We start from the raw sequence: 12063 nt of genomic DNA, 5'->3' as shown, positions 1-12063 counted from the left end.
TTTATTGTGTTTCTTTTGTCTTCTTTCTTCCATCATCTCTATTTGTTGTCACCACTAAGTGTCGAACCCGTGCCGCTAGAATGATATCTCACCCGCGGTACCGTTCCGCCACCATAGCGGCATATGCTGTAGGCTACGGTATCTTAAAAACTAGAGCCAATTCGAAAAAAAACAAGTGCATTTTCGGAATCAGGTGCCTCGAAATACCCTAAAATGACTCTCACATGCCGTAGGTGCCTTTAATTAAAAAACATTTTTTTGTTTGCCTGTGTTATATTCAATTCAATTTATTTTTCTTTGTCGGAAAACAACAGCAATGATAAAGTTACCAACAATTTACAGGAATAAAACCAACAAAAGGAAACGGCGGCAAAACCAAAGAAGTTTAAAACGTGCATGTAATGTAAATTTAAAGGATACGTCGATGAAAGTAAATTTAAGCACTGCCACCAAACCTAAGATTATCTTTGATAGCTCAATGATGAAATCTAATCTTCAAACTTTTCTGTTGAACCCACTGTTGATGGGCAGCACGTGTGGGTGTGGTTGCGTGTGATTGGTGGAGTAATCTATAATGTTCTCCAAGGTTAAAACAATGATATCATTACATATTATGCAGTGCATGCACGTAGGCCTACTGTATAATGCTGCAGATTATTTCTCCCAGGTTGGTATTATAACTGTGTGTGTGTGTACATCACCATATTTTGTACGGCGCTATAGAGCAATTTAACAATTTTGTAATTTGTTTGGCCAAATCAGGCCCAAAAACGGAAAGTTTTCGCTGGTTGGCACAAAAGGCAATCATGAAAACACAATGTATAAGCGATGTGAAGTAGTAGGAATGCAGTAAAGTTATGGAGGGTCTGGGAGTCGAAGCCCCCCAGAAGTTTGATTAACTTTGACTGCTACGCCTTTGGGCCCACCTACTTTTAAAATGGTTCCTCCATCCCTGTACTGCACTAACAATAACTAGCATTGCACGAAAATGTCTAGCCACCTGAGACGAAATGCTTATTGTGAAGTGCAGGAAGGTGGAAAAATGACCAGTTTAGGTTTGAAAAATTCGCAAAGAATAAACACTGAATGAATGAACCAGTGAAACGTGCTGCTGTATTTCAACAATTAGTCTCTAAGGCTCAATTGTAATTTCGCTATGGCTCACAACAGGTTGAGAAGCCGCGTTCTTGACGATGCAAAAAGTATTGGTTACAAGAGTAGGTGCTCACTGCCTTCCTACAATCCCTCCTCTGTCTGCCTCAACCGTACTTGCAATTGTTTCTTGTTGTTTTTTTGATTTATTGAGTTAGCGAGTTAGGATAAAAACCTGATTTTGTATAAACTTATAATAGCTTTAACAACGATAACTTAAATCCGAAATCCGTGGCACACATTGGCATTTCTCTAGCTTGCTATTTCGATAATAATAATAATAATGTTATGGTTTTATTTATTGTCGCTCTACAACAGCTAAGGTCTTTTAGCGACAGGGCTCATTTTCAATTTATATCAGGTTTAAGATGCTATTACATTATTACCCGACTCATTCTCACTGAGCTATGCAGGATAGAACACAATCGGTACCGTTTTTAAAGTCTTCGGTTTGACCCGACCTGGAATCGATCTCAGATCTACCAGCACCAGAGCCGAAGGCGAAACCACTCGGCCACTGAGCTGGTGCTATTTCGATAATGAAATGAAACTCAACACAAAGGCAAAATTGTGACCAGAAACAGCGGCTCCCGGCACGCAGCAAAAGCGACAATCAGTTGTTAAATCTCTTTGCAGCCAGGCAAGCCACATCACGCAGAACACAAAAACAACGCAAATTCAATGTCAACAAAATTTCATCACAATTTCAATTCTAAACAAGAGGGCAATTGACCCGCCGGAACAAGTATAAAACACCAAACTAATGTTAGCTGAAAACTTGCATCGAAAATTTTGTGCATTTTTAATTTCACTTTTCCCATGCAATGAAATGATTTCCATAAGAACAAGCTGAATATGCTTCTGTTGATTCATTGGAAGGAACCCAGTACATGAGAAAGGAGAAGCACATTGCGTCGGAGCTTTTAGATCCAGCTTTAATAAAACGGTTGCTCCTGTTCACCATCACACATCGGGTGGCCTGAAAAGTATTTTAATTCATTTAAAAGTAAAATGATTGGGACAAATTCCATTACTGTACACGTTTACAATCTGCATTTTCAGCCTAAAAGTGATGTCTTTATTTTGGGGTCTACGTCGATGACAACCCTGTGAACAACAGGTATAAGGTAGAGGATTTATCAGGTACATTGCAACCCAAATATAGGAATATTGGTAAAACAAATGCATTTCAATTTTTACCTTTCACCTTTATTTCACTTATCTGAAACTGTCTAATCTCATCTATGAGAACAATTTATCGCTATTTACTTTGTAATTCTCAGTTTCTTTATTGTTTAATTTTTTTTCCTGTGAGAAGCAACGAGGGATCAAAACCAGAACTGGTTATGCCCATTTTTAGCAAAAATGAATTAAGTCCATCAAATTATTTAGTTCACTAGGTACCATTTTGTGCCAGAAGTGGTTATGTGCCATACCTGCCAACAGCGAAGAAAGGAGAGTGTGCAAGAATTTTTTTCTAAAGACTTTGAGTATTGGACATGGGCCATTAGATTCTGCTTTACAAAATAAGGGAGCTACTGGTGCACTCACTGGGGAAGACAAATGAGGAAAATACGAACCTGCAAACAAAACTGATGATGATAGAAAGGCAATAATGGCAAGGCACATCGAGAATTTTCCAAAAGTAGAATCACACTACACCCGCAGCGATACTCGCCGACTTCATCTGAACCAGATATTGTCCATATCAAAAATGTACAAGCTGTACAAAGAGGAATGCCAAAATGCGAATCACTTATTTTAACTATAAAAGAGTGTAATTACCACAATATATTTTGTGAAGAGTACAATCTTTTATTCTTCCACCCAAGAAAAGACCAGTGTTCCGAATGCACTAAATATAAAAAAGCTGGACGGTGAAGACAGGGAAGGTGTTAAAGTTAAGTATGACATTCACCTTTGACGTAAAGAAAAAGCTCAAGAAGATAATCGAGTTGATAAAATGAGAGCAGTCCAGGAAGATAATTTTACATCAGCAAATTTTGATCATCAAAGCTTTCTTCAACTTCCAAGTAGTAATGCATCTCTCGTGTATTACAGCAGAGAGGTTTGTGCGTACAACCTATGCGTCTACAGTGCTGCAAAACCTAATAATGCTGCATGCTTCTGCTGGTCCGAGATTGAAGATGGAAGAGGTGGTAACGAGATTGGTACATGCCTTTATGAATGAATATGTCAACTTTCATCAGCAGTCATGGTGGTGTCATTGTATTCTGATACATGTGGTGGCCAAACCCGCAACCAAAATGTTGCTGCTATGTTCCTGTAGGCAGTTCAAAGCACGCCTCTTGCAGTAATAACCTATAATTTCCTCGAGAGTGGTCATTCCCATATGGAGTGCGATAGTATGCACTCAGCCATAGAATCGACCAAAAAGCATGTTGATGCCTATATAATGCTTGACTGGATCTCCATTTTTCGTCAAGCCAGACGCAAAAACCCATACAAAGTTGTACATTTCCACCACAATAAATTTTACAACTTTCGAAGCCTTGCCAACCAGGTCATGAAAAATAAACGTCCTGAATTAGAGGGCAATCTTGTAAACTGGCTTCTGATGAAAAGCCTTCAGTACCGAAAACATAAGCCAGGAGTCATCCGGTATGGGTATGATTGTGCGGAAGAGTTTAACCCTATCTTAATAGGAGCTGTTTTCGTACGCGGAAGCACGTCACGAGCTATCAATGAAGATTCCCTATCAATGAAGCTAAAAAGAAGGATTTATTAAAATCGGGGACCAGCTTGTTGTGCCAGTTAGTCCACCTGTGGTACCAAGCCCAACCAACTTCACGGCTGGCCAAAGACCACGTGCCATGTTCAGCTGCACAAGACTCTGGTGATGAAACATTTTGTTTTTAACGTATAGCAAGTAGAAGTAGGAAAAATCTCATAAAACAAATCGAATGATGTGCTAAGTTTTTTATTTTTATTTCTTGTCGGAAAGCAACGAGGAGTGAGTTCTTGACCTGCCAATAAACTTCTGCATGTACCCATTGTACCGGTACAGTTATATTCACATAAATGCTTATGGATGTTATTGAAATGTTTTATAAAAACAAGAGATTGAAGAGTACTAAAAAAAAATTGATATCGGCAATGTAAACTGCTTTGCTTTTGTGAAAACAACACGCGCAGCTACATTATTGTGCTTTGAAAACCATTGCACATATTGTATCAACACTGAATCTTTAGCTAAATGGTAATATTGCAAGTGCTATACTGTTACGTTACTAAAGTATTTTGTTACTAAACAATTATGTTACTAAACTATTATGTTACTAAACTATTACGTTACTAAACTACTACGTTACTAAACTATTACGTTCCTAAATTATCACGTCACTAAGCTATTACTTTACTAAACTATTATGTTACTAAACTAATATGTTACTAAAATATTACGTTACTAAACTATTACGTTACTAAATTATTACGTTACTAAACTATTATGTTACTAAACAAATACGTTACTAAACTAATATGTTACTAAACTATTACGTTACAAAACTGTTACGTTACTAAGCTATTACGTTACAAAACTATCATGTTACTAAACTATTACATTACTAAATTATTACGTTACTAAATTATTACGTTAATAAATTATTACGTTACTAAACTATTACGTTACTAAACTACTACGTTACAAAACTATTATTTTACTAAACTATTATGTTATTAAACTATTACGTCACTAAACTATTACGTTACTAAACTATTATGTTACTAAGTCATTACGTTACTAAGTTATTGTGTTACTAAACTGTTACGTTACTAAACTATCACTTTACTAAACTATTACGTTACTACACTATCACGTTACTAAACCATTACGTTACTAAACTATCACGTTACTAAACTATTATGTTCGTCGTCGTCTGAGCTTCTGGGGCCGAGGGTCTATCCTTTTACCACCCCAGATTCACGATGTTCCCGGACTACACTGGAATGCTGCGAGAGAGCAGCCAGTCTTTAGTTTCATCATCCATGACGCGCAGACCTTCCACTCCGTTAGGTGGCTTGAAGATGGTACAATCATTGATGACGTGGTCTGCAGTCTGTTCCTCGGCACCACATTCACAGGAGGAGGAAGAAGCTATTCCCCATTGGTGCATGGTTGAGCGGAAAATCCCGACGCCCGTACGGAGACGGTTAAGGCGCACCCATGCCTGTCTCTGTAGCGTCAGGCCGATGGGGCGTGTGTCGGCATCGGGGATGAATGAATGGAGTCTGGTGGTGCTTGACCTCCATTCAGAATTCCATTTATGGTCCGCCCAAGTAGCCGCAGAGATGTTTGTTCATCAGCTTCGTTGATCAGAAGCTGAGCGGCTGGCGCGAATGGGTGTCTTGATTTCAGTCGGCGGGGGTGCCCGTTTGGGAAGGAAGAGATCTTGTGGTGGAGAAGATGATTAGGCTCCAGTGCCCGTCGACCGAGGGACAGAGTGGCTTCTTCGCGACGAAGCTCAGCAGGTTGGATGCCAGCGAGAATGGGGAGATTGTCCAATGGTGTGGGACGCAGGCATCCGGTCACTGTACGCAGGCGCTGTTTATGGCAGTGTCGATGTTGTGGCAGTGAGCACTGCGGCACCAGACAGGTGCACAGTACTCTGCTGAAGAGTAGACAAGGGCTAAGGCTGCTATTCGCAAAGTGTCAGACCTCGTCCCCCAGCTAGAGCCTGCCAGGCGCTTGAGTAATGCAGCGCGGATGTGAGTTTCTTGCGCAGTGACACCGAATAGTGGCGGTATGTGAGCGATCTGTCTAGTGTCACCCCAAGGTATCTTGGCTCGGGGCAGAAGAACAAAGGTTTTCCGTTGTTGTGGACATGTAGCTCACGATCAGCTTCCCGATTGTGTAGGTGGAAAGCTGCCGCCACAGTTTTGGTTTCGCTGAGGTTCAGTCGCCAGTTCTGGAGATAAGCTCAAATGGTTTGCATGTCCTCGCTCAAGGTCTCTTCTAAATTTTCCCACGACTTTGTGGAGTGGAGAATTGCCAGGTCGTCCGCATAAGCGTATTTTGCGGAGACCGTAGTTGGCAGGTCGTGGGTGTAGATGTTGAAAAGAAGTGGAGCCAGGACCGATCACTGTGGGACGCCGTTTTTCAAGCGTCTCAGTCTGCTTCGCCGTGGGTTGCCGGTGGTGAGGGTGAAGCTTCGATTCCTGACAAGTTCCATAATCATATAGACCATAATATGTCGATCAGGAAGCAGGCGAAGCAGCTTGTAAGTAAGGCCGCGATGCCATACGGTATCGTAGGCCGCTGTGAGATCTAGAAAGACAGCGCCGGCCTTTTTTTTTGCCTCAAAGCAGTCCTCGATGTCTTGGGTCAACAGTGTGACTTGATCTACAGTGGATTTTCTGCGCCGAAACCTAGCTTACTCTTTTGGAAGGAGCGGGTCGATGATTGGGTTGACGCGGGCATAAATCAGTCTTTCGAGGATCTTGAAAGGAACACAGAGGAGGGATATCGGACGATAACTCCTTGGGTCCTCTGGTGGCTTGTGAGGCTTAGGGATCGCAACTACTAAAGCTCTTCTCCATATTTTTGGGATTGTGAGGTGGTGCAGGCAGGAAGAGAGGAATCTACGTAACCAGGACTTTAGGGCATGGCCAGCATGGAGCACAAGCTCAGGGCAGATCTTATCGGGCCCTGGAGACTTGTGTGGTTTCACTAGGCTGAAGGCGGTGGCGAATTCCTCTGGAGTGAAGTCTCCAGAAATTGTTTCTTCTGGTGGTGTTTCCACTCGCCATAGGGCAGATACTTCCTTGGCAACAAGGCGGGATGCCATGCGGTCCTTTGTCTTGTACACCCCGTTCTGCACTAGCTGGGAAGCGATGGCATTAGCAGAAACGGGGCACTGACGAGCGGAGTTTGCTGAGCGCCAAGTGAGGTTGTTGATGATGCTCCATGCTTTGCGGCTTGAGTGTGAGAAGTCGATGGTTTGGACAGCTTCGTTCCATCGCTCAAGCTTCTTTGTTTCCAGCCGCTCAAGTTGTCTGGTGGCGGCGGTGTTAGAAGCAGCACCACTTGTGGCGGCTAGGTATGAGCGGTAGAAAGCTTCACATTAAGAGTCCCAGCATGGTTTATAGCTGGTTCGATGGCCACGTGGTATTGTGGCCTTTGCCGCAGTTATTATGGCATTGCAGAAGTCCTGGTATGCCACGTCTGCGTTGCATGTTTCAGTCGATGGTAACTTTGCAGCAGACTCATTGGTCAGGAGGCTGTATTGATTCCAATCGGCTTTTTTGAAGTTCCATCGCTTCACCGGTGAACTCGGGACAGGAGCCACAAGTTTTGGGGCGATGATGAGGGACGGCCGGTGTTGGGACCGCGGGAACTTCTCAAGCACACGTCTGTCTGGAAGAGAACTGTCGACACTCGCGAAGGCCAAGTCAGGGTTTGTCCCTGTTCCCCAGCGGCCGGAGTGGAAACTGGCTGGTTCCTTTGGATTGAATAGGAGGGCAAGATGGTTTGTAGAGGCCCAGTCAGCCAGCAATTCTCCGTCGCTGCTTGTGTTGTTGTAGCCCCAGTCGATGTGCTGGCAGTTGAAGTCGCCAGCGTAGAGACTGGGGGAGAGGGAAGTTGGAAGGGATGATGGCAACATTCGCGAGGGTGAGGGCTTGTAGATGTTGACGATGTTGTAGTCTGAGATACATATGCACACCCACTCAATCTCGGCATCAGTTGGAGATTGGTCGACAAACGTCCACTTCAGGCTGTCATGCACAAACGTGGCAATGCCGTGCTTCCTGCTTAAGGTAGACCCGGCTAGCGTGTAGTTGGGAATGGCTAGCCTATCTGCAGAAGTGCAGTGGGTCTCCTGGAGGAGGATGACGAGTGCCCGGTTGGTATAGGCAAGCTGCTCCACAACTTTGGTCTTGCTTGTTGTGTAGCCTTCTATGTTGAGCTGCAGAATGCTGGGGCGTCTGAACTTGCTATCAATTGCCCCTTGCAGCTGTGCCGTCCGGGTGGAGGCTCTTTGTTGACAAATTATTATGTTACTAAACTATTATGTTACTAAACTATTATGTTACTAAACTATTATGTTACTAAACTATTACGTTACTAAACTATTACGTTACTAAACTATTACGTTACTAAACTATTATGTTACTAAACTATTACGTTACTTAACTATTACGTTACTAAACTATTACGTTACTAAACTACTATGTTACTAAACTATTATGTTAATAAACTGTTACATTACTAAACTATCACGTTACTAAACTATCACTTTACTAACTATTACGTTACTACACTATCACGTTACTAAACTATTACGTTAACGTTACTAAACGTTTATAAACTATTACGTTACTACTTTATCACGTTACTAAACTATTACGTTACTAAACTATTACGTTAATAAACTATTATGTTAATAAACTGTTACATTACTAAACTATCACGTTACTAAACTATCACTTTACTAAGCTATTACGTTACAAAACTATTGCGTTACTAAACTATTACGTTACTAAACTATTACGTTACTAAACTATTACCGGTATGTTACTAAATTATTACGTTACTAAACTATTACGTTACTAAACTATTACCGGTATGTTACTAAATTATTACGTTACTAAACTATTACGTTACTAAACTATTATGTTACTAAACCATTACGTTACCCCAAATCATCGTATTTATTTTGGGCTTGATCGATGGTAACCCTGATCATGTCGAAATACTGAAAACATTGTTACGAAATCAATATTTTTAAACTTCTGTCTTAAATACTTACTATTCTATCTCCCTGTTCTATGGTAAGATTTTGATTTTTCATTGGGTAGAAAATTTGAGGTAAGCGAGGATCCTTTCTTCCCAGCAGGGTCCACCGTTTGTTACGAACTCTGTAGCTGGTTACTTCTATCCCTAGCTTGTGGGTGTGAACACGAATTGCAAAAGGATGCAGCGTCAACAATCTGTTGTATCTGAGTTGGGATCATATATTTTCAGAAAACAAGACAAAATTTATTGGAACAAACCAATCCACGAGAGAAAATATTATACTAAGAAAATTTGCCAGTAAAGCATTACACATTTGTTGACTACAAAGCCTTTAAAATTATTGATATATGAGCGCTATCTCACCTGCAGAAAGAGTCAAAATTTTTTTTGGAGTGTGGAAAGATGAAATCATAAAATGTGCCGGATCGAAAAACGCCAGCTGCTTTCGGCAAAGGGTCGGTTGTCGCTAAGAGTGTGAGACCGGTGCTTCGAATGTCTTGATTGTCATGCAATAAAACAAAATCAATCAATTACGAGCCAAAGAGAAACTTGGTCCATTTGAACAACAGCGCGTGTCAGTTGACCAAATTAGATATTTAACATTAGGGTGGCTCGTTTTTGAACTTTTTTTAAAATTCTCTCGGGGTAGTGGGGAAATGGTGCCAATGAGTGAGAAAACGCTCTTGAAAAAATTTGAGATTCGTAAAAAATTGTCTTCAGCCTCCTCATGGGACCCAAAAATCGAAAAATGGGGTCAAAAACGCAATTTTTTCAAAAATATTTTTAGTTTGGGTAGATACAATATTGTTTAGATATATCTAATTAGCCTAAAAAAAAATTGGAGTCATTTGAACTATTCCTTCAGCTTCCTCACAGCTTCTGAAAATTTCCATTTTGTTGAAAATTTCGCATCTTTGTGGGTGGTTACGTGATACATAATTGCGTTAGACATTTTGCCAGCTATAAAACGTCATTGTATTTCTCTTTATAAACCTGCTCTGAGCTGTTTCGTCATTTTTTAATGAAATTGGGTTAATTTGGTAGGAAAAAGTGACGTCTTTTATTTGAATTTACGTCACTGACGAAGTTTGTATTTATGTAACCACAAACAAAAATGCAAAATTTTCAGCAAAATGAAAATTTTCAGAAGCTGTGAGGAACCTGAAGGAATAGTTCAAATGACTTCAATTTTTTTTTTAGGCTATTTGAGCCTTTGCTCCAGATTTTTATATAATTTTCGTCTCCCACGAGCATTAAAATCGTCCTTGTAGCTAAGCTTCTCTTCCTCGTGGGAGACCCCAAAGTTTATCCGCTCTGCCTACGGGCAGACCGGGTATAGGAGTCAAACGTACCTGTGTTACGGTCACGTGATGGAGACGTGGACGCTACCTGGCTTAAGAAAACTTCTGTCGCCCGGCCCGTCGTGAGCTGACCTTTTTGCGTTTGCAGAAAGCTAAGCCCGTCTCCCTGGCCCGTTCCGCCATTCTAACTTTTGCGGACGAGTCGCACAAAATTCTCGATCCACACTTTCCTTCCACAGGTACCTAGACTCCCCAGCCTGGCTCCCGCGACCTAAGCTGTTGGACTTCCCTTCAGGGTGCATCGCCACCCCATGATCACGCCGCTCCCCGCCTCCACGGGGCGTGGCAGGCCGGTTCTTTAAAGTCTCTGACCTGGCTATGTTTATTGTGTTCTTCTTGCCGTGTCAGTTATTTTGTACTCGTGCGTCGTTGATCAAAATAAAACAGTTCATCATCATATTGTATCTACCCAAACTAAAAATATTTTTGAAAAAATTGCATTTTTGACCCCATTTTTCGAATTTTGGGCCCCATGAGGAGGCTGAAGACAATGTTTTACGAATCTCAAATTTTGTCAAGAGCGTTTTCTCACTCATTGGCACCATTTCCCCACTACCCCGAGAGAATTTAAAAAAAAGTTCAAAAACGAGCCACCCTATTTAACATCTTGAATAGACGTCGAACATTGATATTTACCACTGAAATTTCATGAGAATATTTTTTTCATAAACCTTAAGAGTTATTTAGAGTTATTTACCCTTAGAGTTATTTACCCTGTTAACGTAATCCTCATTTTAGACTGATTCAATTCTAAACACTCAGACAACTCGTAAGTTTATTAGGCCTACACCAGCCCATTGCAGTACCCAGCTAGAAAAACCCGTCATTTTTACGTTGATTCAACATCTGCCGACGCAATCTATGCATTGTAACGATGGGTTTTTCAGGCAATATGAGGTCATTGAAAAGTTTCTCAATCCTGTGCCGTATCTAAAGGTTTGGGAAAATGTAAGAAATGTTCTAGCAATTTGGTAGGCTATAAATTATTGTTTTTTTTATTGAGGCTCTGTCTCATTTTAATCGTAAACTTTGAGACTACATTACAATAAATTCTTTTGTTGAAACTGTTAGTTAATTTCATTGTACTTGTTAAGAAAGTGTTTCTAAAAAAACCTAAAAAAATTGTTTCTAAAAAAAACTGTATCATTTCACATTGATTCAATGTCTGAAGTGGTTTAGTGTCTAATATAGTCGCCGAGTTGCTTGTACTCATTGTTTTACCTCCTCATTCAAGTAATACTTTGTGGTTCACAACCTGACAGTTTCTATCATTAGTAAAATAAAATAGTTTCTATTAACCCATATCCTCCTACCGTCAGTTTAAACTGACAGCACATTTAGATGGTTTCTAGATTACAAACCGTTTTGTCGAAACCCAGTTAGTATGTTATGAGGTTCTTAAGGTCTGTACCTAACACTATAGTAGATTTAGTGAAATTCCGTTTATCCTTCGACTGGATATAACGGATCAAATTTCCAAAATGGATATTTTTTGTTGTTCGTAATTATAGCGGTGTCAATTTTTACTGGATCGCGTTATGATGACATAAACCACGAAATTAGTTAGAACTAACATTGCTGTATCCATATTTTGCATACTTAGAAGAAATTAATTCTTTGTTTAAGTTTTGTACCATACCCTCCTATTCAACCCAAAGGAACCAGCCAGTTTCCACTCCGGCCGCTGGGGAACAGGGACAAACCCTGACTTGGCCTTCGCGAGTGTCGACAGTTCTCTTCCAGACAGACGTGTGCTTGAGAAGTTCCGGCGGTCCCAACACCGGCCGTCCCTCA

General features: G+C 40.9%; 1 protein-coding gene across 2 annotated transcripts in view; it reads right to left on the bottom strand.

Moving 5' to 3' along the window:
• Window positions 1-1062: 1062 nt before the first annotated feature.
• LOC145774615 (putative peptidylglycine alpha-hydroxylating monooxygenase 1) overlaps window positions 1063-12063 on the bottom strand; it is a 32019-nt gene continuing 21018 nt past the window's right edge. For both annotated transcript variants that reach the window (XM_082585892.1, XM_082585893.1), the window contains exons 7-9: window positions 9272-9404; window positions 8922-9111; window positions 1063-2131 (exon numbers count right to left, since the gene is read on the bottom strand). In XM_082585892.1, coding sequence (XP_082442018.1) covers window positions 1961-2131; window positions 8922-9111; window positions 9272-9404 — 494 coding nt within the window. In that variant the 3' untranslated portion in view covers window positions 1063-1960. The remainder of the gene's footprint in view (window positions 2132-8921; window positions 9112-9271; window positions 9405-12063) is intronic.

This window comes from Aplidium turbinatum, chromosome 7 (genome assembly GCF_918807975.1).
Source record: "Aplidium turbinatum chromosome 7, kaAplTurb1.1, whole genome shotgun sequence".
Lineage (NCBI taxonomy): Eukaryota > Metazoa > Chordata > Ascidiacea > Aplousobranchia > Polyclinidae > Aplidium > Aplidium turbinatum.
Note: the sequence above shows the minus strand (reverse complement) of the source record. Positions and strands in the feature narration are given on the sequence as shown.